Source organism: Ochotona princeps, chromosome 10, assembly GCF_030435755.1.
Source record: "Ochotona princeps isolate mOchPri1 chromosome 10, mOchPri1.hap1, whole genome shotgun sequence".
NCBI classification, from domain to species: domain Eukaryota; kingdom Metazoa; phylum Chordata; class Mammalia; order Lagomorpha; family Ochotonidae; genus Ochotona; species Ochotona princeps.
Genome location: NC_080841.1, coordinates 70,968,701 through 70,996,528, shown reverse-complemented (window position 1 = coordinate 70,996,528; position 27,828 = coordinate 70,968,701). Strand labels below are relative to the sequence as shown.

The 27,828-nt window shown below is 50.6% G+C and overlaps 1 protein-coding gene across 15 annotated transcripts in view; it reads left to right on the top strand.

The window, feature by feature from the left end:
* KIAA1217 (KIAA1217 ortholog) overlaps positions 1-27,828 on the top strand; it is a 372,896-nt gene that overhangs the window by 330,215 nt on the left and 14,853 nt on the right. For 10 of the 15 annotated variants that reach the window (XM_058669605.1, XM_058669608.1, XM_058669602.1 and 7 more), the window contains 7 exons: positions 7,440-7,544; positions 8,066-8,115; positions 12,982-13,139; positions 21,712-21,887; positions 23,538-23,668; positions 23,807-23,954; positions 27,152-27,533. In XM_058669605.1, the coding sequence (XP_058525588.1) occupies positions 7,440-7,544; positions 8,066-8,115; positions 12,982-13,139; positions 21,712-21,887; positions 23,538-23,668; positions 23,807-23,954; positions 27,152-27,533 (1,150 nt within the window). The remainder of the gene's footprint in view (positions 1-7,439; positions 7,545-8,065; positions 8,116-12,981; positions 13,140-21,711; positions 21,888-23,537; positions 23,669-23,806; positions 23,955-27,151; positions 27,534-27,828) is intronic. The other 5 variants (XM_058669603.1, XM_058669611.1, XM_058669612.1 and 2 more) reach the window with 1 other exon arrangement.

Here is a 27,828-nt window from a genome sequence, read left to right as displayed (position 1 = left end):
CCTGGCCCATTCTTTGGAATTGCATGCCACTCCCACCCCACTCCTCCAACTCTGTATCCTGGTCCCTGCCCTCGTTGGGACTGTCCCAAATGTTGGGAGCATCAGGGATCCCCCTGTACCCAAGGGAGACCTGCCTGAAACTTCTTCCTTCAGCCTGGTCCAGCCCTCCCCATCATGGCCACTTATGGAGTGAACTAGCACATGGAAAATCAATCTGCTTTGTCTCTTGCTCTCTGTAAATCTCTTAAATAAGTAAGTAAGGTGGTTGTACTAGAGCCATCTTCTGTTGCTCTCCCAAGCACTTTGGAAAGGAGCTGGATGGGAAGTGGCTCAGACTTGAAGCAGACACTGAGATATGGGATGTATCGGGGAGTGTGTGGGGCAGGGGACTCACATGGCCTTAACTGCAGTATCACATGCCTGCCCCGTTCTGGTCTGACAGATGAGAAGCAGGGGGAGTGGCGGGCCTGTTCCCACAGCCAGCAAAGGCCTCCCGCAGTAGACTGAGGTCTTTCCATAGCTCATGAGCTGGCATGCCTGAGTTCTGGTAGCCAGCCGTGCACACTCGGAGCTATTACTGCAGGTTTGTACCTGTGCAGAAAATGAGCTGTGGCTTCCATAGGGTGACTATTGAAAGACTGCCCTAAGGGGAAAGAGAAAGAAAAATGCAAAATAGGTGACTTCATGCTGCTGGGCGAGGCTGCTGTTCACCTTGTGGGGCCCTTGGGGCCTCAGCAGGAAGCAGGGAGCCCCACCCAGGGTGGCCTGTGAGTCACAGGAGAGGTAGCACCCAGCCGCACAGGGACGGCCTTCCCAGGACAATCCCGGGCTCCGCTCTGGGCCCCAAAGTCCTGGTTGTAGCATGGGGGAGGCTGGTACTATCTCTGAAGACTTTGATGCAATTTGAATGAACACGGGAGTGGTGCCCCTTCCTCGGGCTGGGAAGGTGTCAGGCACTACTGGCCATTTTGGCTTATTTGGTGAGCGAAGTGGAACAGGCTGCCCAGAAAGTCAACTGGGAAATAGGTTGAAGGCGACTCGAGGCGTTTCCTAAACCTCGTGCTCCATGGGGCGGGACACTGTGGAAATCAGCTGTTGCCCAACTGTTTGCTAGAGAAATCTGACCTAGTTGGGGCTGAACTTGACCCAGCCAACAGCCATGCCTTGCACCCCTGCTTCCATTGCTGTGAAGCAGAATGGACAGAATCAACAGGACCCCAAGGGGTCCCTCCATCTAGAATTCTAAATGAAGTTGGATTTCACATGGGATTATTTGGGGATGGTGCTGAGAAGGGGTTGCTCTGGTGTAACAAGACAGGGGGCGGAGGGGAGGTGAGCCCTGACAAGCCAAATCCCCAGGCATGTTGAGACCCTGCGCCTTGTCACCCGCCTTGTCACCTGCTTGCACCTGTTGAGGGGATTAGCCCACCTGACCAGCCACTCTGCGACCCTTGAGTTTGCCCGAAAGCTGTAAGCTTAGCGGTTCCTTTCCTAACCATTTTATGTTTTTGCTTATCCTTTGATCTGAGAGGTGCAGAAGAGAGTGATTTGATATGTTACTCCCGCGATTGCCCACAGCAGCCAGACCCTCCATCCAAAGTTTCCCACATGGGTAGCAGAAGCCCATAACTTATGCCTAAGGAAGATGTGCATGAGCAGAAGCCGGAGTTGGAAGCTGGAGCTGGGTATTGAATCTGGGCCCTCCATGATGGGGCACAAACATCTCAGTTAACATCTTAACCACCAGGCTGACTAAGTGCCCACCTCTATAACCCTTTCCCTGTCCCTCAGACAAAATAAATGGTATAATTTTTATAATGATGGACATGAACTTCTGTACCTGTGTTATTACTTATTTGGTTTCCTGCACCACTACTTCCTGAGGGCAGGTCTGGGACCTTGCACTGGGTTGGTGGTCGAAAACTATACTGACAGGGTGGGCCTGAAGGGGCACAGGGAGCTCGGCATGGCCATTGTGTTTTACAACTCACACACACCTCCTCACTTGCTGCTTCTACATCTCTGTATGGTTACAGGAACCTTGAGATGGTCAGGTGACTGTCATCCGATTGGACGGTCATTCATGCCATGGCTCATGCCCCCGGCTCACTCTCGCACCTGCAGGAGAAAGGCAACTCGGGGGAATACTTAAATATGCCACCCCAGGGCAGCCTCTCCCATGCATCCAATTGCTCTGATGTACTTCTGGTCATTGTCTCTCCTACCTCATCTGGACATGTGGGGGACACACATCTGTGCACTCACAGATGTCCCAGCTCGTCTCACTGCTACTCCCACTCCAAGCCACCACCATCTCTTACCTGGTCTGCACTATGGTGGCTTCCCTGCTGGCTTTGACTGTGTTCTCAAGGGCAACCCCATTAAGATGCAAGCCCGCTTGTGTCCCTCCTCAGCTCCGAGCTCCAGGCTGGAGTCTCTAAAGTGACCCACGCATGCAGTGAGGGACAGCACACATCCCAGCCAGACTGGTCCTTGCCCTGTGTCACCCCCGTGGGCCTCGTGCAGGAAGCCACGGCTCCCCTTTTCTCTTCCAGTCCTTTGGAAGTTCTCCCTCTGCAAACACCCTAACTCCATCTTCTGCAGTCCCCAGTGTCACATCCGGTGGCCCTTCCCGCACCTGCTGCACTGCAGACTCTTGGTGCCTCAGCTGCTGCTCAGCCCCGCAGGGCACACGCCTGTCTTCGGTGGCTTGTGTGTATGTCCCTGTCTGCAGTGTCCCCACCCTAACAATGCACATGGCTAGTTTTCGCACTTCTTTCATATCTTCTGCTGAAAAATCACTTCCTCCCAGGGATCCTGAAGTATCAGCCTCTTTTCACATCCCTTTTGTAAGCTGTGGTCTTTCTCTTGTGTGTCTAGTGTTTACTACACATTTTGCCAATGGGCAGTTAAATCTTAAACTCTGCGTGGACAGAGGACTCTGTTTCCCTTCCAGGTCCTCAGTGCCCAGCACCCCACCTGTTTGGTGCTCACTGGATATTGATGGAAGGAAGGAAAGATGGATGGAAAGAAAGAGGATGGAGGGAGGGAGGGAGGGAGGGAGGGAGGGAAGGAAGGAAGGAAGGAAGGAAGGAAGGAAGGAAGGAAGGAAGGAAGGAAAGGAAGGAAAGGAAGGAAGGAAGGAAGGAAGGAAGGAAGGAAGGAAGGAAGGAAGGAAAGAAAGAAAGAAAGAAAGAAAGAAAGAAAGAAAGAAAGAAAGAAAGAAAGAAAGAAAGAAAGAAAGAAAGAAAGAAAGAAAGAAAGAAAGAAAGAAAGAATCACATCTTCCTTCACACGTCTGGCTCTGGAGTCAGAGCATAAGTCGAAGGGAATTCCTGGCCCCATGTTTTGCTCCATTCTGTTTCCACTGGTCCCGTGTTCTGCCCCATCCCCTGTCCTCCTCTTCTGCCCATGGCCCAGCATCGCCATTCTTTTTAGCTTTGCTGTCATGCTACCTCTGGTGAATCCAGCAGAAACATGGTTCAAGTCGTTTTTGAAAAAAAAAATTCAACTGTCATGTTTATGTCATTTAATTTGAAAGGTAGACAAAATAGAGATTTTCCATCTACTTATTCACTCCCAGAATACCCACAGCAGCCAGGCTGAAGGCAGGAACCAGAACTCAAAGCAGGTCTGCCCTGGTAGGGCACTGGTGGACATCATCGAGAAACTGAGAACTGAAGCCAGAAACACAGCAGGACTCGATTCTAGGCATTCCAACATGGAATGCAGGAGCCTTAACCACTGTACCCACCCACCCTTAATCCCTGCACCATCCCTGATGCTTCTTTCTTTCAACAGACGTCCTTGGGTGTGTATGTCTCATGCGCCATGGGTTCCATGCAGAGCATGGCAGGTGCACACCTTTGGTGTTGTCAAGGTTTCTTTCCTGGCTTGGGTAAACTTGGTAACCCAGAGAGGTAATGCCTCCTGCGTGGTCAAACTGAAAGGAACGGACTAGGAAGAGATGTGAAGGCAGCAAGACAGTCACTGTTGTTCAACAGTTAGAAAGCAAAGTCAGTTTATCAGGCAGATGGTGAGGCTGAGAGCCCAGTCTGAATGGCGGTGTAGGTGTGTGGGGGTCCCCCGGCAGTGGGGCAGAAGTAGGATGGTTAATCAGAGGAGAAGGTGCAGACACTATTGGTGCCTGGAAAGTTGAAGGAGCCAGGTGGGTGTAGTAAAAGAGCTCATTGGCATAAAGAAGGACAGAACCAGAGATGGCAAAAAGATTTTTGCACTTCAAAGAGGACTTGGAGCTCCAAGCCTGGCTACAAAACCATTCTAGGTCAAAGTGTCACTGTAAGGGACAGTTCAAGGGTTAACAGCGCCAAACTTGGACAAGGGTCATCTATGCAGAAGTTGAGATTACACGGAGGGAGGTGCTGGCTCTGGGGTGTAGCCAATAGGAAGCCAGCTTCGCATGCTGGCGTCACCCCAGGAAGGGAGGGCATTTCCTGGGAACTTCAAGGATGAGTCATTCTGAGTACAGCAGCAGGGACCAAGTGGGGACATGGACCGGAAAGGCAGAGTGGGTGCTGATGGGGCAAACGGAATTCTCTGTCATGCTGCTTCCTCTGTGCACATCCTACAGTCACCAACTCTGTACGTCCTGCTCGATAAACCCAGAAGTTTCAAGAAGTTAAAATTGTCAGAATGATAGGCAGGGAAAGACAAAAAGTGAGAGTGAGAGAGAGAGCTTCCATCCACTGGTTCACTCCCCAGATGACCACAACAGTCAGGACTGGCTCAGGATGAAGCCAGAAACCAGGAATTTGATCTACATTTCCCACAGTGGGGACCGGGGTCCCCAGCCTTTGGACCGTCTTCTGCTCCCATCCCATAAACGTCAGCAGGGAGTATCATCAGTGCTTAGTCAACCTGCAAGTCGACTTGGGAGAGAATTAAAAAGTCATTGCCCAGAGTGGTGGTTGGTACTTTCCCACAAATTCAGAGCATCCGAGTTCCAGAGTTTTGTTGAACTCATCTGCAAACAATGTGTTTTAATTACTTGGGTTTTTCTCTTCTATTTTTTTCTCTCCCTCACACCACAGAATCAGGGCATGAACCAACAAGGTGATGTGGCCTCTCTCTCAACCCAGTCAGACTGTTCAGTTCTGAAAAATGCCATCCATACTGCCAAGGCTTGGGGTTGCATGTGGATAGATATGTCCTGTGGCAGGTGGGGGAGAGCCAGGGGGCAGGGTTAAGGGAGGAGAAGGCTGTAATGAAGGCAGGCACTGTCTACCAAGAAGGATGTGTGGGCTTTCTTTGTTGTGTCCACGACTGCCAGCACCATGCCTCGTGCAGAGTAAGTGCTCCAACATATTTATTGACAGACTCACTGATCATTTATGTATCCTTTTTGGCGGGGAAGCAGGGATTCACCAAGGATGTATTAGAGTTGGAAGTCAGCTCTGCCCGGCATCACTGGGTCAGCTAGGCGGGTGAGTGCCTCCAGGGGGCGCTCATGCCTTCTAATCCACTCATGGCAATTGGAAACCATCTCCTTGGGGCACTGCCATCTCACAGTTGCAATGCTGACTGAGGCCCTGATGAGCGCTCATCCAGACGTGCAATGGTGAGGATCCAGGGTGGGCAGAGACCGCTAGCCACATCAGTGTACCTTAGGGACCCAGAGAAAAGCCCTGATGAAATCATCTTGGCATTGTCTTTTCTGTGGCAATATGCCAATCCTGTCATGCATTACACCGGGTGGAATTGGCAAGAGTGAACCTGGGATTCATGAATATTCTGCAGCATTGCTGCATCAGGAAAAACAACAGGGCCATGTGTCATCCTGCGTTTCCCTCTCTTTTTCCCTTCTGTACTGAAACATCCTCCACAACGTGTCATCCTGAGGCCAGGCTGCCTGCCTTTCCCAGTTGCTGTCATTGCGTTAAGCCATAAAATTGCTTCCAGATCACCAACCATGAAATGGAAAGACAGCCTCATTTGTGAAGGTATAAATCAGATCATCTGCCTCTGAGAGGAATCCGGAGGACACGGGCACTCTCGCGATTCTGTAGGATGGAGGGAGTTTTCTCATGACCATGTGTGAAGAGAATTGTCTTTTAGGATGAGGTGGATTGAGCCGAGACATGGAGCAAGTATGGGCTCAGCCTGCTCGCTCCACCTGGTTCAGCCCTCCATGTTTCTGGGGCAGGGGAGAGAATCATAGCCTTTCCCTGGTCCAGGTCAAATGATGCACTTGTCTGGGAAAATGTTTCTGAGCAGGTGTCTGAGTCATACTTATGATGTTAAGCTCGGTGTTTCTTGTGGTGCTGTGGACTCTATTCCCAGACAGAACAGAAGGCTGCGAAGCTATGTGTGGACCAAGCACTTGCTCATGACTGTCATGAAATTCAGGATCCAGACAGATGATCTCACCCCACTTAGCCAGTTGCTTTTCCTACAGAAAGAATAGGCCACCATTGTGGTTTCCATTGAGTACCAAATAGCAGGCTTCTGCAAGAGTCCTCCAAGAAGCTATGGAATTGAAGGAGGTGTAGGTTTGGATACAAAAACAATGTGAGACCCATGCATAGTTCTTTCATAATTGGCATTTTCTATCAGCGCCTTGAAGATTTCCCTTGTATGCATATATTCCAAATTGGTTTGCACCAGATTAGTTTTGTGTTTTAACTCCATTCTCCACTAACTGTCTAAAACAATCTTGTATCTCGTTCAGAGCCATTGCCTTTGATATGCCATGCCTCCCTGAGCTTTGTTGATTGTTGGGTTGTTGATTGATTTTATAGTGGGTTGAAAAGAATGGTGACATTGTCTGGGATCCAAACATGAGCAGGTTTCAAATGCCAGAGGAAGGGGGACATGGCATTTGAGAGTCTGAGAGAGAGAGAGCAAGAGAGGTGTAGGATATGTACAGTCAGCAATTGGGGAAGCTTTTTCTTTATGTCTTCAGACGACCACACTATGAGGTGCCCATTTTCCAGCTCTGTCCGGTAAACACCTCCAAGCTCAATTTCTTATGAGGTTCCATGGAGCATCGCTGCACGCTCATTTCTATTGTATTCACCCAGGTTACCCTTGGGACTCTGGAACACTTTGCTGCATCTCCCTCATCCACACCACAGTGAGTCAGTAGCCTGTACAGTACATGTGTACATTACCTGGCTAGACAGGTGCAAAGCAGTGTCACAAAAGCGGGGCAGAAAGGCTCGGCCACACGGGGTGTGTGGGCCACCAGGGGAAATGCTCTTGCACAGTTTCCAGGAGGGAGGCCTCCACTCTGCTCCAGGCAGTGTCTTTTGAGCGAGGTCAGGGGCTTGATGCAGTCCCCAGCATGGCAGGTTCTGGGGCCAGGTCTCCGTGAATGGCGGGGCCCTCCTGCTCAGCCTCGGGAAGCTCATTCCGCTTGGCAGACCCAAGCCCGAGCATGCACAGAGCTTTAACCACCCCTCGCTTCTCTTGTTTTCCAGAGAGAGGATGCAAGCTATGGAGAAGCAGATTGCCAGCCTCACGGGGCTTGTTCAGTCTGCGCTGTTCAAAGGGGCCATTCCAAGTAATAGCAAAGATGCCTCTAGGTAAAAAAGGACCGAGCAAGTTGACAGCGACCAAATTCCATCGCTTTCTCTTTAATCATTAAGATCATTTCATTCATTAAATCCGTTTCCTTGTAATCATTCCAAGGCTGCCCATATTCGCATTTTTTTTTCTTTTTCTAAATCACGGCCGGGGAGGTGAGGGGTGCAGGGAGATGGCTCATGTCTGTTTCCTTTCTGATGATTCTTGGTCTCAAAGGGGCCAACTTTGGGCCAAGAAGGGTGAGCGTGCTTCTCCGTGCATGTTGCTTTCACAGCGCCCGCCACACGTGTCCACGCCCACAGTCATGTCACAGCCACGCGTGAGCTGGGCACTGTGCAGTGCACACTGAGTGGAAGGTGGGGGGGCAGCCATCTCCATCCCGAGCCAGATGTGGTGCTGATGCAGAGACCCCCGTGGCTTCATCTCATCGCTGCTGGTTGCGTTGAACTGCAAACAGAAGATGGGGGGAAAGGGCATTTCAGGGCGCTGGGCTGCTGATGATCTTTTTCTTTCCATTCAGTGAGAAAATGGTGAAGACAGCAGCCAGCAGGAGCCACACTGATGGTGCAGGTGAGTGAGTGACCCAGAGGGGCCCAGTGATCCCCCACATCACAGTGGCATCTCGCCTGATGCAGAGACGAAAGCAGAGCATTGTCCTGTTGAGTCATTCATTTGGACAGCTCAGGAATGATTGGAGGGAGGGTCGGGGGGTCCCTGGGTGGGGTGGTAGGCTTGATGCATGTCCTTCAGGTGTCACAGAGCTGCCCATCTCAGTCATAGAACCCCTATGTGGCAGGTGGACAAGGGACAAGTACATGTCTGTGCCTTGAGTATCATGATGTGCAAGGTTGGCTGAGGCAGAAGTGGCCATCAAAGGGTTATAAAGGACTAAAGGAAGGGTAGGAGTAAGAGGAACCGTGGGGGTGGATGGCTTCAGGTGTTGATCTGAGTATAAGGGGAAGTCAATGGAACGTTCTGGGCCTGGAGCAGATATTGGCCCAGCTACAGTGCAGACTTAACCAAGCAGACAAGAAGGGACCGGAGGTCTGATTGCAAGAAGATTGAGTCCCAGTGCTCCTTGGAGTCCAGAAATCCAACTACGAGGAGTCACTTTAACTGCCACTGTGGTTCACTGGTGTGTTTGCGTGTGTGTATACACCACCTGTCACATACAGTCCCCAGGTGTGTGCACCACCTGTCACCTCCTGCTGTCCCCAGGTATGTGGTGTGTGTGTGTGTGTGTGTGTGTGTGTGCGCACGCGCCAGCCACCTGTCACCTACAGTCCCCAGGTGTGTGTGCTACCTGTCACCTCCTGCTGTCCCTGGAGGGGTGTGTGTGTGTGTGTGTGTGTGTGTGTGTGTGTGTGTACGCGCGCCAGCCACCTGTCACCTACAGTCCCCAGGTGTGTGTGCTACCTGTCACCTCCTGCTGTCCCGAGGTGTGATGACTCCTCAACAGGAGTGTGTACAGTTTCTCACTTCCTCAAGGTTGGAGCCAACCTTAGTTTGGAGGAAGCCACGTGTGCTGGTCTGTGCTGCATGGGGAAGCTTACAGCACAGGAACTCTGTTGATCCCGGCCTAGCACCATTCAGCCCCACAACCAGCAGGGCCACCTGTCCCGTAGCTCACATCCTAAGCACACTGGTTGTTCAGCTGTGGTGTTAGCCAGTGGCCTTGGCTGAAGCCAGAATCGCTATGCTGACCTTTGCAGCAGTGGCCAGTTTGTTTTGGACATCTCTGCTCATTCAGCTGCTCATTCCTCAGGAACTTCGGGAGGAAAAAGGAGTACAGTTAACCCTGAAACTCTCCGTGCCTTTGTGACCCACTGTGCCAGTCATCAGCGTTCACCACTACGGTGCCCTCAGCATTCTATTCTTCTCTACTTTTTGTTTAATTTTTATTTATTTTCATTTTATTTGAAAGTCAGAGAGACAGAGGGAGTGAGGGAAAGGGAGAGGCCTTCCACTTATTTCACTCCACCAAATTGCTGCAGCAGCCAGAACTGAGCCAGGTTGAAACCCACATCCAGAAACTCCATCCCCATCCCCCCTCCCATGGCAGGGCTCCAAGTCCTTGGGTCACAGTTGTGCTGCCTCCCAGGGTGCACATGAGCAGGAAGCTGATAGAAAGCCAGGACTTGCAGACACCCATCTGCTAATGCTGGCATATCACCCGCTACACCCAATTCCCACCTCCCTTTTCACTGTTGGGATTCTAAGTAGGAAACAGTGAGCAAATGCTATGTGTGTGTGCTGGGCAGTGTTCCCAGGGCTTTGATGCCTTCATCCGTTAGCTCCTGACAACAGCCTCATAGGAAAGCTGTTGACCTTAAAAATCATTCTTTCATTTATTTTAAAGACAGAGAAAATCTTCTACCTGCTGGGTTTCATTCCTGGAATGGCCCCCCAAGCAGCAAGGGACAAACCAGGCCAAAGCCAAGGACCTAGCACTCCACCCAGGTATCCTCCACTGGGTGACAGGGACCCAAGTACTAGAGTCATCACCTGCTACCTCCCAGTGTGTGCACAAGCCAGGAGCGAACACAGGTGTTCTCATGTAGGCAGATATTCCAAGATGCAAGTTAGCTGCCAAGCCAAACTCCCACCCCCAAAGCTGCAGGGGTCACTCTCATGTTCCCTAAGAAGACCCCAGACATGCATTCCCATGCGTGCAATGAGTGGGTATGGTTTGCTGTCACCACCTCACCTTGTTGCACGTTGAGCTACCCTGGTCTCTGGAAAGGGACTCGGTGTCTCTAATGAATACCAGGGAGGAGCAAGTGAGATTCGGTTGTCCCACAGTGACATCGGTGAGTGTGGGGGACAAACAGAGCAGCTGCTGGTGTTCTGTGCTGTGAGTGAGCCAATCTTGATGCTGCAGGCAGCACGCACACACACACACACACACGCATGTATACACACTCAACATGTGTACACACACACTCACTCCCTGCCCATCTAACCCAGCACACTGAATATTGCCAGAATCCACAGATGCCAGCCACATTTCAGGAAGCGGGGTGCTGGTTACTTGGACAAAGAAACAGAATTGTGTGGGAGTCAGGGGAAACCTCTGACCATGGGGCACAGCAAGGAGAGACCCAGACCCCCTGCTTTTCATCAGGAAGTTACATGTGTTATGTCACTTAACACACAGAGCCCTTAAAGGAAGTTGGTATTGTCCCTAATTTTTTAAAAGAAAAAGTTATTTATTTGAAAGGCAAGAGTTACAGAGAGACAGAGCTCTTATATCCATCACGTGGTTCATTCCCCAAACAGCTATCACCACCAGAGCAGGGCTTCTTCAAGGCCAGGAGCTCCTTCTGGGTTTCCCATGTGGGTACAGGGGCCCAAGGATGGGCAGTTCTCCACTGTTGTCTCAGTCATTTACAGGGTGCTGAATCAGAATTGGAAAAGCTAGGACTTGAACCAGTGCCCATATGGGATACCGGTGCTGCAGGAAGCAGCTTTACCTGCTGTGCCACACGCCAGCCCCATCCATACTTTGTATGGAAGGAAACAGGTTTGGTGGAAGTTAACTTACTTATTCAAAGTCACACAGCTAAAGGCAAGCCTTCAGCCCAGAAATCGGGATGCCTACATCCCAGTCCCTGGGTCTGATGCCCAGGTATAATTCCTGCCCCTAGCTTCCTGCCAGGGCAGAATCCAGGAGTGATGGCTCAGGGGGTTGGGTTCCTGCACAGCCCGTGTGGGAAACCTGGATCCCATTCCCAGCTCTTGGCTACAAGCCCAGCCCAGTCTTAGCCGCACATGGCATTGGAGGAGTGAACCTGCCGTTGGAAGTTCTGTGTGTCTCTACTTGGTATGTCACAGTTGGTAAAAGTGACAGCCAGTCTAAGCTACCTCCTGGACCCAGGTTCCTTCTGGCCTAATGTCACTTTGGAGGTCATGGCGTGGTGTGTGTGTGTGTGTGTGTGTGTGTGTGTGTGTGTACACCTGGGTTTCTGCTAGGAGATGATGTTAGGGCATGTCAGAGCTGCAACCTCATGGCACAAGGGACCCTGGCCAGCTGGGCTCCTTGGCACATCCTTCCTAGTCCCAGCTGCCCTCTGGTGCCACCAGACCTGAAGAACATGGAGGAAAAGGTCTGATTTTGTTTGCTCCTGAAGAACTTGAGGTCATGTCTCATTTCCTCAGCCAAGGAAACAAAGGCAGACTTTGGATCCTGCAGCAGAGCAGCCCCACCCATATTTTTCTATTTGTTAATTTTTATATGATAAAATTAGAGATATGCACCATGATTTGAAAATATCAAGAACAATAGTCATAGAAAAGGCAAAACATCTGGCACTCCACCAGCCAGAGATGCAGTTTAGCCTCTGGCTCCAAAACCCAAAAGGCTGCTGGGTCTGAAGCTTTTTGAGTGCTGGCCCAGAGAAGCACTGTGGCTTTGGAAGGGTTGTGGATTTTGGATTTCCAGGGTGGGGTTGCTCAGTCAGTGATGTCTGAGTGAACAGTCTGCAAACTGCAACACTTGTGGTCCCAGGGCGGGGCGTGGTTGGACGAGGGATGCTTCCCCTGTGCCTCCAAGCTGCGTGCATATGCTGTGTGTTTACAGGGGAGGGCAGGAAAAGCACAGAGAATTGGGATAGAAAAACTAGGAAGGAAGAGATTAAGCATGGATAAAGGAAGATACGCCAGAGCGGCAGGCTGGGAAGTAGAGGCACAGATAGGTAGAGAAGCAGGTAGGGAGAGGCGAGTAGGTGGAAAGGTAGATAAAGCTTGGATAGATGAATGGATGGATGGATGGATGGATGGATGGATGGATGGATGGATGGGGCTGGCACGGTAGTATAGCAGGCTAGTGAATCCTCCACCCATGGTGCTAGCATCCCATGTGAGTGCCAATTCATGTCCCGGCAGCCCTGCTTCCCATCCAGCTCCCTGCTTGTGGCCTGGGAAAGCAGCAGAAGATGGCCCAAAGCCTTGGGACCCTACACCCGTGTGGGAGACCAGGAGGAAGCTCCTGGCTTCAGATGGGCTCAGCTCCGGCCATTGCAGCCACTTGGGGAGTGAACTAGAGGATGGGCAATCTTTCTGTGTCTCCTTCTCTCTCTCTCTCTCTGTAAAAATGTATCTTTCCAATGAAAATAAATAAATCTTTAAAAAAAAGGAAAGATAGATGATGAATAGTTAGGCACGTAGAAGCAAGCAGATAGAAAGGTAAACACTCTACAGCTAGGTAGAGATACGTAGGCAGAAAGGTAGATGGAAGTACATATAAGCCAGACCTGTTCTTTGGCCTGCCTGCCCAGGACGCTGACCTATAGGATGTGACGCACACTGCCCACAGACTGCACCCCAGAGTGCTCTGTCCATGTCTGTCCTGATATAGGGCGGGGATAGGCGTGTCTCCCATGTGGGCTCCCTTGGCTGCCCTTCTCATCTCAGCTCCTCCCCACTCTTTCCTCCTAGGCACGCCCCATGTTCCCGGCGGGAAGACCCAGGAGTCCGCCATGCTGCCTGGCCAGCCTGCACCGCCCGGCACCTCAGCCATTCATCTGAGCCTGCTGGAGATGCGGCGTAGCGTGGCCGAGCTCAGGCTCCAACTCCAGCAGATGCGACAGCTACAGGTAGCCGCGGGCAGCCACCATGGCTACTCTCTCTCCTTCCTTCCCCACTGGCTCCTTAAGTCTCCTTCTTGGAGGGGCTCGCTCACATGTGTGCTCCTGGCCTGGGCGGGATGCGGTTCCAGCCACTTGGAGCCATTCATGCTTTCATTTTCATATGCGTTTGGTTGGAGGGTGGGAGGCAAACTGGCAGGACAGAACCCTGAAGGCTCCATCCTCATCCTCCTCCCCCCTCCTCCTCCTCCCACTACAAGGAGGTGCAGGGTGTAGCTACTTTATGGTCCAAGGAGCTGGGGATGTACAAAACACCAAAGTTTAAAACTGAAGACAGATAAGGATGAGGTAACGCCAGGTGACTTGCTGAGACATACACCTGCATGTTCCTGGCACAGTGTGTTTGTTCCATGTGTGTCTCAGCCTTACATAAAGATACTTTGCAATAAAACAGATTGTCCCAGGTCGGCCAGCAGTTGTATGCAAGGTGACAGATACCCACCTCCACCATGTCCAGCAGGTAGACTAGACAAGGGAGTGGTCAGGGGTGCATGAAACAATAATCGCCCATGAGCCCAGACAGATGAAATGAGAGACCAATATTTCTGGATGTTTTAATATTTCTAGAGAACCTGGGAATACAGGCTCCATAGGAAATACCTCTTCTTAAAAATGTCAAAAAGTCACAGAAAACCCCGTTTTAGCACTCTGCAGGTCTGAGGTGGCCTTGGGATCCCCAGTTCTTAACCAGAGGTTTAAGGAAGATTGTGGTGCCACCTCTCACTGTCCCTGCATTTTTAGTGCCACCTGCTGGCTTCTCTGAAGTGGTGCTCTCCTCATTGAACCTCCACCAGAAAAACTGAATGTGGTGGTGGGACTAAGTTACTCTCCACAGGGAGCCCTTGGCTGTTAGAGACAGGGTAGATTCACTTTGGTGTAAACAACGCAAGTGCCCCGGGTGCTTGCTGGGTGTCAGAGGCCAAGGTACAGATGCAGCCACGGAGCATGGCCAGGTTGGTGGCGGGGAAGGCTGGGCACTCCTTGGCAGTCCTTGCACGACAGCAGCAGCTTTCTCCAACAAAAGGTGAAGCTCAGGTTGTGGCACTAAGGTTGAAACCCTGAATTCAGTCTTTAGGCTGAACTCACGTGAAGGTGAAAAGGGAAGCTGGTGTTGCCCATCCAGTTAAGCTACTTGCTTGTGGCACTGGCATCCTGTGTCTGGGGTCCTGCCTGCTCTGCTGCCAATCCATTTCCTTGCTAACACATCTGGAAGGCAGTGGAAGATGGTCTGAGTGCATGGGCTTCTGTCACCTATGTCAGAGACAAGAATGGAATTACAGGCTCCTGGCTTAGTCCCAGTCCAGTTCCAGCTGCTGTAAATATTTGGGCTGTGAACCAGTGAATGGAAGTTCGTTCTCTCTCTCTCTCTCTCTCTGACACTCTGCCTTTCAAACAAATAAATACATCTTAAGAAAAAGACTGGGACCAGCATAATGGCTCAACTGGCTAGTTTTCCACCTAAAACCACCAGCATCCCATATGGATGCTAATTCAAGTTCCAGCTGCTCCACTGCCCACCCAGCTCCCGACTTATGGCCTTGGAATGCAGTGGAGGATGGCCCAAAGCTTTGGGACTCTTTATCTACATGGAAGACTCAGAGGAGGCGCCTAACTTCAGATTGGCTCAGCTCCAGCTATTAAAGCAGCAGATGGAAATTCATCTCTGATCTCACTGGGGCAGACTGGAGATCAGATCAGTGGGAATCCAGAAAATTCCAGAGAAAGAGCTGCTGCCAGATTTCAGGAATGCTCAGCCCACAGAGATGCTGAGATGGGTCAGGGTGAACAGAGAGGGTGAGGCAGGGGCAGGAGGGGTACCAGAGCTCTGTGTGGTACCCCCATCCCTGAGTAACAAGTGGTCTGTAGCTCTCACAATCAGATGTTGTCCTTAGCTAACCATTGCCCAGTACCTTTCTCTATATGATTGGGGAGAAAATCCCCTCAAAAAATTAAGAAAAAATGCTTCTTTTTCCAAAATGTCATAGAACTTGTATTTTTTGCCAAGATGACCCCATATCCACAGAAGCCACTTTTGTCCCTCTCTGACAAGCCAAGGGGTGAGAGAAGTTTCTAGAAGCAGTGGTACAGGTTCTTTGGACGCCAGATGAAACCTAACTTGCATTGAAAGAACAGATGCCTTCTTCGTTTCTCTGAATTCCCAGTTTCTCCGTGCCCTCTGTCTCCTTGTTCTGTTTCCTAAGAAATCAACAAGTAGGCTTCTTCTTCCTTAGCGTTATAATTTTAAGACTGCTGAGAAATTTCTATTCCTTCCCACGAGGGGGAGGTCAAACAAACAGCAGCAGCACGCGACTCTGCTGCACTCAAGGCGACATAATTTGACACAGATGTCTTCTATCTGTCTTGTAAGATAGAGGCCTGTAGTCATGTTTCACGGTCCCCGTTGGCTACTAACATCCAAATAATGGCCATGTCCTTGAGGAGAGCTTGCTGGAATGGGGCTCATATGGAACAGACACGTTTTCCTGCTAGCCAGGAAGGACAGACTATGGAAGGAATACAGGGATTGGCACTTGGGCTCCCAGATAGATAGATGGATAGAAGGAAGGAAGGATAAATGGATGGGTGGATGAATGGATGGATGGATGGATGGATGGATGGACGGACGGACAGACGGACGGACGGACAGGCAGGCAGATAGGTGGATAAGTAGAAGGATGGCTGGTGAATGGGCAAATCCACAGGCAGGCAGACAGACCAAGCCCTCATCAAACCTCCAGACAGCCAGAACCGTAGGAGATGCAGAGACAGCAGCCAGATAGCCCACACCTGTGCTCAGAAACCCTCTGTGTTGTCCCTGAAGCCTTGGAGGAAGTTATCCAGAAGGTCAGGGGTCATTCAGGAGCCTGCTGTCATCATGAAATTTCTGGATTTGTCATACTCTCCCCCTGTCAGCGCTAAAAGAGCCATGTCAGTCCTGTTGTGATACCCACCGTTGGCAAGACCCACAGCCTCAGGCTTCACCTAAATCAAGGTTGAGTATGTGAAGTTCAGGTCCATTCTAGGGAGGAGCAATTGGCTTTCAGAGGCCTCCTAGTTCCTTCGTGAAGGTATTATAGGTAATATATTTGGTACAATTAAAGTTTTTATGGCCACGAACATTATTTCTGTCTAAGTGAGCTTATAAAAATGTCAGGATGGACTCAATGAATCCTGCTTCCAGGTAGAAGGAGGAGCCACCTTGCCTCCCCACAGTTAACTACTGAGAAAGTGAAAGAGAATTGGCGAAGCAGCTGCATTCAGATGTTCCTTCAGAGAATGGAAACTTGGAATTCTCTCAGCTTTCTTCCTGGAGGCACAGCCCGCGTACAAGGCAGAACCAGAACAGGCTGACAGGGCAGGCTGATCTCAACTGAGAGAGAGCTTGAACTGGAACAATAGAACACCAGATAGAGGGAAGCTGCCTGGGAAAGAAACTGCTTAAATCTGTGGGTCTGTGAGCAAGTGAGCAGTAAGCCACACATGGTGACCATTCTTAAGGACTTAGAGGAAAACATAAATATAGTGAGATGAGAAATAGAAACTGTTTAAAAAAAAGTTGAAATGAAATTCCCAAGAGCTGAAAGATGCAGTATCTGAGTGGACCTAACAGAAGATTAGTCACTCCCTAAAATATATCAATAGGGATATTGTGTAGGCTGAAGTACAGAGAGACCAAAGGCTGAAGGAGATGAACTAAGCCTCGGTGACCTGTAAGATGGTGTGGAGTGGCCGAAGGAAAAGAGAAAAAATGGTTGAAGAGATGTTATCTGAGGTCTTTTCCAGATTTTGTGTAAGGTATAAATCTATAACCTAAGAGGGGGGAAAAACCCTAGAATGGTAACCACAAAGGAAAATACCCCAGTTCACACTGGTTGTAACCAATTTGTTCAACACAAGGGACATAGAGGAGAGTAAATAGGGGTTAGTGACACACCACAGCTGGGAAATACAGAAGATAGAAAACAACACTCATTTCTCATCAGAAACAGAAGACAATGTGGAAGATAAATGGCGGTTTTTTGACTGGGAGAAAACAGAAGATATTTCCCAACTCATCCTGCGAAGCTAAGAAAACCACAGATTCCTACCCCTCATGAAAATAGGCACAATCATCCCTTAGCAAAATATTAGCAGTTGGAGCCAGCAATCTACAAAAAGCATGATACATGATTCTACAATTTTAGAGCTGATCATCCAATGCTGAACATAGCTGTGGTGTGTATATGTCAGCTTTTCGGTACAAGGTTGAATGGACCATGGACCTGGCATCTCCTAAGGGTGGTGGGGTGCATGCAGGCAGGGGTCACGTGGTTAGCCAGAAAGAGCAGGCACCCCTTTCGTGTCTACACGTGTTTCTTTGTAGAAAGCCACCATCACCAGTAACCAATCATCGGCTGCACCCCAGGACCTCATCCAATCTAATCACTTCTGCAAAGCCCTGCCTTCACACACCATAATCATAGTTCCCACCCTAAATCCATTAGCCATTTTCTAAAGAGCCATTATGTATCTATTTGAAAGGCACAGTTAAAGAGAAGGGGAAAAGTCTTCACTCCCCAGATAGCCTCAACAAGCCAACGCTGAGCTGATTTGAAGCCAGGAGATTCTTCCAGGTCTCCCATGTGTGTACAGGGATCCAAGCATTTAGGCCATCTTCCCCTGCGTTTCCAGGTACCTTAGGAGGGAGCTGGATCAGAAGCAGAGCAGCCGGGACCCAAACCCATGACCCTGTTATGAGATGCTGCCTTCACAGCACAGGGAGACCAGGGACAAGAACAAAGACAGACAGGCAGAAGTGAGAAGTACCTCATTGTATATATAACACCAAGCAAGTTCAGTGCATTTAACCTACAAATCCAAAGTGATTGGTAGATGCCTGCAGCACCACTCAGCCATCAAAAGACGGGATCACTGGAAGACACAATATGAGGCTGAGTGTCAAAAACAGCCACTCCTTCCAGACAGGAAGTAGTGCATCCTTGGAGAGTGAAATTCCTTGTCCATGACTTTCTAGAGTTGGGAAAGCTCATTCAGAGGGCCCGGGCAGGAGGGAGGGCACTGATGGGAAAGGGACGAGAAGGAGCTTGTGTGGGGTGTTCAAAAGTCGTTTCTGCCTTTTCAGTAGTCAGAACTCGTTGCACTGTGCACTTGCCACACACGTACTTCATTGCTTGTAAGCCATACCTCTGCAGAGTTGATTTTTTTTTTTCACAACATAATTAAGATTTCGGCATCTAACTCCCAAGGTGATAGTTTGAACATCTGATCACTAACTTGCTGGCAGCTCTTAGACGTGGTGTGGCTCCATATGCGGTCTTCAGGACTTCCTGTTGTCCCCTGCTGGGATGAATGGGGACAGACCTGTGGCTCACAGCCAGTGGGAGTGGAGGAGGGCGGACTACTTGTGAGGGAGGGCTACTTGTGAGTCGCATGGCCTGCATGTGCTATGAGAAGCCCTCCCACTCCCTGCCCCCCATAATAGTGCCCCAGCTGGATGCCGCCTAGCCCTTGTTTCTGGAACTAGGTGTGATAGATTGGAAACCTTGCTCCCCTCCTGGTCTAGTGGAGTAGACCAGTTATTGAGTACAATGATGTGCTGCCAGCAGGTCCTCTCCCTCCTCAGAAATGTCAGTGTGATCTTTATCTGCAGGAAATACACAAGAGGACTAGAGGGAGAAGGAAAGAGGGAGGAAGACAGGCAGGCAGTGGAATAAAAAGACAAGCCTGTGATGCAGGAAATTTAGAAACCAACCCCTAGTTTCTTCCTGCTATATATCCTCCGTGAACTTGTTGAAGATTTCTGATATTCACTATGTGCTTTGATGGACGAACTCCTGGAGACAGTGGAAAAACATATGGTGAGAGTGAGTTCAAAAGGACCGAGTCCCAAGGCTGCCTGTGCCCTGCCACTACCAGGTGACCCCTGGAGAAGTCATGTGAGCTTCCAGGGCCCCACTCTTCCCATCTTCGGGATTTCAACGTCAAACATCTTTAAGTACCCCAGCAATTGTTTCTGTCTTGATCACCAGTGTTCATATCTGCTGCCAACCAGGCCACAGCTTTAATTGAGCTTCCGTGTGGGAATGACAATCAGGTCGGAGGGTGACATAAGAGCTCATGGTGTGGTGATGTCATCGGTGCATTCCAGAGTCCATGGATAGCAACAAGTGGGAACGACCTAAGGGACTACTCATTGCCAATATACCCACCCAGACCGACTTTCAGGCCTGTTTATTTACTTACTTGTCTCTTCATCTCCACACATTCCCCTCCCTTTCAAAGCAAGGGACCTCATGGGAGCTGGCCCATGGCATTGAACTCTTGTTTACCGAATTGCTGACAGGTCTTATGACCGCGCATGTGTAATTGCTGGCCTATACACCTGCCAGACACAGCCATCAGAGTAAAGCAGCCCATTAAGGCTGAGCCCAAGGCTGCTCAGACCGGGGATCTCCAGAGATGTCGATATCTTAAACAAGAATTTTGGATTGGTCATCGTTGATTGTTATTGTCATACACTCGTACTTAATCCGGCATACTCATTCAAGAGATAAGTATGAAGTTTCCATTCAGGAACAGGGTCATGCAGACTTTATCAAATGTAGAAATTGGAACAGGAGCTGGGAATCGCAGGTTCAAAGTCCCTGCAGTCAGAAAGAGGGTAGCCAGTTGCAAGAAACAGCTGGATGTTGTGGAGAGGAGAGTGGCCGTAGGTGGAGGCCCCAGAGCCTTGTGGACAGCGCCACCACCTGTTGCCTTCCTGGGCTCATTTAGCAGGGAGCTGACTTAGAAAGAAGTTACCAGGCTTCAAACCTACTCTGCAGTGTAGGATGCTGGCGTTGTGAACAGGCGCCTTGAATCTGCAGCTACAGAAGCCACAGGAGGAAATCAGCCTCTGAGCATCATTTGCCCAGATGGTTCTGTCCTGCAAGATACAGCGTGCCAGTCAGCACCTGGGAAAGATGTGGTCCTAGGTCAGAGAGAGGTCACTGAGACTGGCCCATTTCTCTGTCTCGTGCCACATGGAAGTTCGAGCCCCAACCCCAGCTTTTTGCTCCCCGTAACAACAGCTGGTGCGTGCTCAGAGCTTAAGTGATGCCAGCCACTTCTGAAAGCCCTTTTCTTCCACCATCAGCCAGCCTGTTACTTGCCATACAGTATGGACAGCTGGCCTCTGGTCAACTCACTACCAGGTGATGGAGGCAGAAGCAGAGCCCAGGCCCATGCCTAGCAGTGCTGACATGGGGGAACCTCATGCTGGCCCTGCCTATGGTGCCTGCGCGAAAGCTGTGCTTCCCTAGAGACAAAGGCGGCCCTGGTGAGATTTCTGGCAGGTGCTAACTGCTTGAAAGGGTGTGTATAGGTGCTTGGCACCAGTCTGGGGACTCCCACAGCAGTTGAAGAACTGTCCTGTGAAAATCAGACAACGCCTGGGGAAAAAAATGTGTGCATGTAAATTTCGGGAGGAAGTCGAGGGAATCGTGTGATAGGGATAAGACAATCATTGCTGACAAGACTGACTGAGGGAACTAGCCTGCGTTATCCACAAATCGCCCAGCCCCAGGCAACCAGAATTCTACGAGATTCTTGTGAAGCCAGATGCCAACCAGCTCATCCCCATGCTCCCTGGGATCACCAACAAATGTGTTCCAAAAAACTATGTGGGTACAGCGGGCCCCAGGGACAGAAGCCGCCTGTGTCGGTTCCCGGGAAGTGAGTCTGTGGCCTTGGTTGTGTCTGGCATCCTCATCATCATCACCACCTAGTCCTCTGTTTTAAGGACTTGTAGTACCATGGTATTTGGTGCACGGAGCCATTTGCATGAGAGGGGGGCAGCGTTTGCTGTAAGTGACCCTACTGCATGGCTCATGGCCGGATGAGCCTTTGCTGAGGACCTGTTTCACGTCATATAGTATCTCATGGGATCCTCACGAGCTGAGACAGGCTGAAGCCAGAAGCCAGAAGCCAGGAACTACATCTGAGTCTCCCACCAAGTGGCAGGGGCCCAAGTGCTTGCGCCATCCTCTGCTGCCTTCCCAGATGTATTTGCAAGGAGCTGGATCGGAAGCAGAGCAGCCAGGAGTTGAACTGGCCGTCAGATATGGGATGCCAGCCAGCAAATATTTAGTCTGCTGTACCACCAGGCAGGCCACAAGTCCTATCATACATGTGTATGTTACGAGATATACATGATATATGTAATTTTATGTTACATGTAATGCACACTTTCTCCCACTCCTCCATCCCCCTGCAAGTGGATCAACTGAGCAAATATTTTAAAACACATGTATCAATGGAATTTTTGTGCCTTCAGACTGTGGTGCACCAACCAGAGTGCAGCAAGGGTCTGATTTTTGTGAGACATTCGAGGCACACAGCTGCTAACTGCCTGTTGGCTACTGGGAGTCAGACGTTGGGTTGAAGCAGCATGTTTTTATCCCATGGAAATAAGTGTACAACACAGTCACCGGGCGGTGGCTTCCCTGGAACCCAGTTCGGCTGACGTTGTTTTGTTCTGTAGCTGCAGAACCAGGAGATGCTTCGGGCCATGATGGAAAAGGTGGAGCTGGAAATCAGCAGCAAAGTCGTGGAGACCATGAGGCGCCTGGAGGACCCGGTGCAGCGACAGCGCACCCTGGTGGAGCAAGAGAGGCAGAAGTATCTACGCGAGGAGGAGAGGATCGGCAAGAAGCTGGGGTGAGTGCCTGTCTGCCACCAGTGCACGCAAGTGGGTCTGCGCCCACCAGGAGGCCCCTCTGGGTATGTTCCCGCCTGTGTGTAGTGAGCGCTGACTGTGGTCCAAGCCAGGGCTGTGCTGGTTGTGGAGACTATTGGTGGAGCTACCCAGCCCTGCTGTCAACTTGTTCTAGCAGCAGGATTTAATGTAAAGTCCTTCCTCAGGTGCACTAGAGCCAGTATACGGATCTTGTTGATGCATCCCAAGTCCCACCACTGAAGGCAGCAGAGTTTTATGACCCCTTCTGCCATTAGGCTACTGCACCTTCTGTGTAAAACAGATTTATTTTATTGGAAAGCCAGCACTAGAAAGGTAGAGAAAGAGAGATCTTCTTCCATCAGCTGGTTCACTTCCCAAATGGTTGCAATGGCTAGAGTTGGGAACTCTATCCTGGTCTCCCACATGGATGGCAGGGGCCCAGGCACTTGGGTCACCTTCCACTGCTTTCCCAGGAGCATTAGCAGGGAGCTGGATGGCAAGTGGAGCAGCTGAGACTCAAGCCTATATGGCATGCCAGCACTGCAGCCCCAAGAGGCTATGCTTCTTTTAAGCAAAAGACAGGTGCCAACCACCCTCAACAGAGGTTACAGACACAGCATCTGGGAGCCTGTGCCCTGTTTACTGATCTAACCGACCATTCAGATTGCATCATATTGATGACCGGATCAGGTCCTTCGCTTCAGCAATTATTTGAGCTCTCTGTCTAACCTGGGTCTTACGACCCCAGGAGCAGCAGGGACCTGGGCATGCACAGTGGCTTCTGTGTCCCATAGCAAACAAATGAGTGCCATGATGGAATCTGGGGTGTCTGTGGTGTGTACAGGGGGGAGGATCACAAAATCCATGAGGCTGAAGTAGAATTTCAGGCAGTGGCATGGCCAGACAGCGTCCCTTGCTGCCCTGGCAGCCGCACACCCGCAGGTGCAGAAGCTGCTTGCAGCACTGGATTTTTTTTTCTTTTTTTGGTGGCCGAGGGCAGGACAGTGTGTGTCCATCACGCACTAGCAAGCAGTGCTGTTGGGGCATGTCCTGCAAAGGGACTTGGAGCGCCTGGGGGAGTGGCCCGGGAGGAGGTGTCCTGGCAGAGCCTCTTCCATCAGAAGCCTGCACCTGTTACCTCCATCACAGCAGAGGTCATGGGCGCTCCATGCTGCCCCCTGAAGGCAGATGAGCTCATTGCCTCCCTGTGGTCCTGGATGAATACATGCCCATACATACACACATCACACATACATGCACAGGTCCACGTACATATGCACACATGTGCACACAGACATACACAAGGACTCATAACATATATGTGTATACACTCAAATACACCTATATTCCCACAGGCACACATATAAACACATGGAGAAATACACACATCGCACGTATGTACACAGGTTCACACACATACACAGAGACATGCACACAGAAAACATATATAAATACACAAGAAAGCATCTACATGGACACAGGCACACACATGCGCACACACACACGTAAGAATCATTTGGCTCCAAATGTCAAATGTTGAAGTTGAAAAGCCAGCCTGGGCCCCTGCCCTGCCCAAACCCCCACTGGGGCCTGGCACTCAGCCCTGGCCATGGTCTGCTTGCTCCCTGCAGCGAGCTGGAGGAGTTTGTGGAAGACCTGAAGAAGGACTCCACGTGCACAAGCCGTGTGGTCACCCTGAAAGACGTGGAGGACGGGGCCTTCCTCCTGCGACAAGTAGGGGAGGCTGTGGCTACCCTGAAAGGTGAGCCTTGTGCTGGAGGGGACAAGACAGGGGGATGCTGCAGGAGGGAGGGACCCAGGTGTGCGTGTGGGCAAGTGTCCACGGGGGAACTGGGTACAAAGTGGCCAACGCCTCACTGTTGCCTGCTTTGGCCCGCAGGGGAGTTCCCCACCCTGCAGAACAAGATGCGCGCCGTCCTGCGCATCGAGGTGGAGGCCGTGCGCTTCCTGAAGGAGGAGCCACACAAGCTGGACGGGCTGTTGAAGCGGGTGCGGAGCCTCACGGACGTGCTGACCATGCTGCGCAGGTGAGTGGCCGGCAGGGGCGGGTCATCAGGGCGGGCTGCCAGGATGGGAAGGGGTGTGGCATCTGGGAGGGGCGGAGTCTGGAAGGCCAGAGCTGGGGGGCTGGGACCCCAGGCTTCTGCCAAGCCCCGATTCCACCTGTGTTGCTGTCATTCATCAGGACTTCCTTCCACCTTGAATTTGTATTGCCCTGTGGCTTAAGATCCTAGCAGCCGCACAGGCTTGCTGCACTCTGCTGGCCCAGTGACATTTTGTAAAACAGTTTCAAGGTGGGATTTTGTTTGCAAGAGTGTTGAGAGGTTGAAGAATGGATTTCAGGAATTGGATTTGCCTCCTTCGCTTCAGAACAGAGGTGACCTCTGGGAGAAGAAATGGTGTGGAATTCAAGTCTTACCAAGTGAAGCTGGCTTTGCAGTGTTGGACTCACCTAGAAAAAAGAAGTCAGCTGTGCCCCCCTCATTACCACCCAGATTCCCAAGTCATGCAGGCAGCAAAGACCCCAAGACATTGCCTCCTCTGGGACTTTCCTTGAAAAGAAAATTCCAGAATTTCACACCCACTCAAACTGTGCTGAACCATGCATAGGCAGGATTTGTGTTTCAAACTGTATATATATATATATATATATATATATATATATATATATATATATATATATATGTTTCCAACCTCTGCATATATATATTTCTGTATACACACACACACACATATACAGAGAACTTGACCTTGACCAAGTTCATGGAAAATGAATATCACACATGTTAAAAAAAAAAACAAACTATGCCTGGATCTCAAATGGCTTCACACCTAAATGAATTCACCTTTGCTTTCCATTTCTGCACATGCTCTTTAGGGTCCCCTTCTATAATGTGGGAGAAATTAATTTGGGAGAATTCTGTTCATCAATTATGATCATTCCGTTTGATCAGATATGTGAGAAAAATGCATTCACTGTGCGGGTGAGGATGAGGTGTGACCTTGAGAGCATGAGAACTTTCTCTGATCAGAAACAAATTCCTCCATAAACAGCCTCTTGTAAGATGGCTGTACAGCTACCTGCACCTGTGCCCAGATACCAAGTGGTTCTGGATTCAAAATTTTTAAATCGATAATAAAACCTCATGCAGGGGCCTTACCTGGCTAAGGGCAAGAAGGCATGGCACCTGTATGAACTTTGCTCATTGGGTCACTCAATTGAAGTCACCAAAGCCACCTTTGTTAAGCACTCACCTCAACGGGCTGCTGCTGGCGGCCTCTTGATGAAGCCGAGAACCAACCTTGCTAAGCAAACAAAGGCAGCTGGTGGCCTGGCAGCTGACTGTGCCACTCTTCCCTCTGCCCCTCCACAGCAGGGCAAAGGGCTTCTTACAGCCCAGACATGCAAAAGAATGAAGCTCTGTGTCTGACTTGCCTGCAGTGAATGCCAGCTCTCAAAACACCAGGGATCATGTGTGTTAACCCTCTGTCTCAGAAACCCCATGTGGGGAGCTGGAGGAAGAGAAAGCAGGCAGGGGTCAGACACAGTTCAGAGGCAGACTTGAGGGCTGGGGAAGGGATGGTGGTGAGTTGGCACGTGTTCAACTGGAGGTTGTGGGGATACTGTCCAGACCAAGATGATGACTCCTAGGCCACTTGGGACTTTGAAAATCAAGAGATGGAGTTGGAGAGAGACCCCTACCTTGGTCAGCGGAAGGGGCTGGGGTGGGTGGGGAGGAGGGGATGGGAGCAGAGCCCTTGGGGCTGGAGTGCACTGGGATACCCAAACTGGAAAACAAGAGAAGCAGAGAGTGGAGGAGCAGAGGACCCGGATGTCTCAAATCAAGAAAGAGTATTTTATTGAAGATTTTTGTTACTTGCTGGAAAGGCAGATTTAGAGAGAGAAGGAAAGATCTTGCACCTCCTGATTCACTCCCAGTAATAGTATCCATGGTCCCATGGTTGGGCCAGGCTGAAGGCAGGAGCCTGGAACTCCATCTGGGTCTCCCACTTAGGTGGCAGGACCACCTTTCCTAGGTGCATTAGCAGGGAGCTGGATGAGAAGTAGAGCAGCTAAGACATAAGCCAGTGCCCATATATATGCTGGCATTGCAGGCAATGGCTCAAACCACTATGCCACAGCACTGACTCCAGAAAGCGCATTGTAAATAGAAGGAAATGGGGTTGACATGTGACATGCCATGTAGGTTAAGCATACAATGTTCGAATGCCAGTTCGAGTCCCAACTGCTATACTTCCCATCTAGCTCCCTGCTAATGTGCCTGGGAAAGCAGCGAAAGATGGCTTGGGACCCTGCTACCCACATGAAACCCAGGTGGAGTTTTGGGATCCTGACTTGCGCCTAGAGGCCATTTGAGAAGTGAACCAACAGGTAGAAGACCTCTGCCATTCCATGTCTTTCTATCATTCTGCTTTTCAAATAAAAAAATAAATAAGTGTGTTTAAAAGAACAGGAGCATGGAAGGAATAATTAAAAATTTGGAACCAGCACCAAGCTTTCTCTCACAAACCACATGACCTCATTCTTGCCAATAACAAGACACAATGGTAACATCATTGTCACTGCATTTACAGAAGTTTCCAGAGCTCAGAAAGCTGGGGTTCCTACAGTGAGTGGATGCTCACAAGCAGCTCGGACTCATGCTCTGTGGGTGAGGGCGCACAGATGGCATCCCATGGCTTCAGAACAAGAGGGTGAGGTCTGACCACAACCACCAGGTCACAGCCACCACTGACCATGAGAGAGCATGGGAAAGCCAGGGGGCACCAGAAGGGCCATCAGAAGGATCTGGAACACAGGATGGGGTGAAGGGGTTGACACAGGAGGCTCTGAGTGGGATCTGAGCATGTCCCAGGGTCACACACACCAGTCCAGGTGAGGAGACATAGAGTGTTGCTAGGCGACAAGATGTCTACACCACAGGATACCACCATCCAAAACAGAGATGGGATAACCTGGCAGGCACATCCACCCAATGGAATAGGAAAGAAACTTCTCCCTGTGGAAAGGCCTGGTCAAGCAGCTGCAGGGATAATCAGAGAGTCCTAGAAGGATTTGTGGGAGTTGCCTTGGAAACCCCCGGAGCTAATATTCTGATTTTGCAGTGTTTCTGGCTGGTCTGCAAGTGATGTGTTTCCACTAATGCTTTCTCCTGGACATGGTTCGCCTTTGGAGTGATACTGTGTGTGTGCTTCCTCCTAGACACGTCACAGAGGGGCTCCTGAAGGGCGCTGATGCCTCCCAAGCCGCTCACTACGTGGCCATGGAAAAGGCCACGGCGGCAGAAGTCCTGAAGAGCCAAGAGGAGGCCCCCAGCCCCAGCAGCGTGAAGCCAGATGTGGTGCCCCTGATGGTCCACCAGGCACAGAGCTCACCCGTGCTCCTGCAGCCCTCACAGCACTCGCTGGCCCTGCCCAATCCTGGCCAGGCAGTGCCTATACCCGCGGGGACGGCAGCTGCCACGCAGGAAGGAGGCCCCATGCCACAGTCCCCACAGGCGCCTGTGAGTGGCGCTACCATGCAAAGCCTGCTCATGGAGGACCTGCATGGTGTGGGTGCCAAGAGCAGGGCCATGTCCATCGAGGTAAAGTTCTCCTCCTGGTATGTCTCATTGCCCCCTGCAAGGGAGGCCAACACAGGGTGGGAGGGCTTTCCCTGTAACAGGTGTCAGTATCCATCCTCAAACCTAGGAGCTGGGTGTTGAGGGCCAGGGTCCCAGAAAACATTCTTGGGTTTCAGACAAGAGGAAGAGACTTTGAACCTGTTACTCAAAGCCAGGCTGTGTGATTCTGGGCAGGGGTTAACAGCTGGCTCCCTGTTCAGGGAATGCTCCTACATCTAACGCCTGCTTGTTTCCATGGGAAGAGTACCATCTCCCA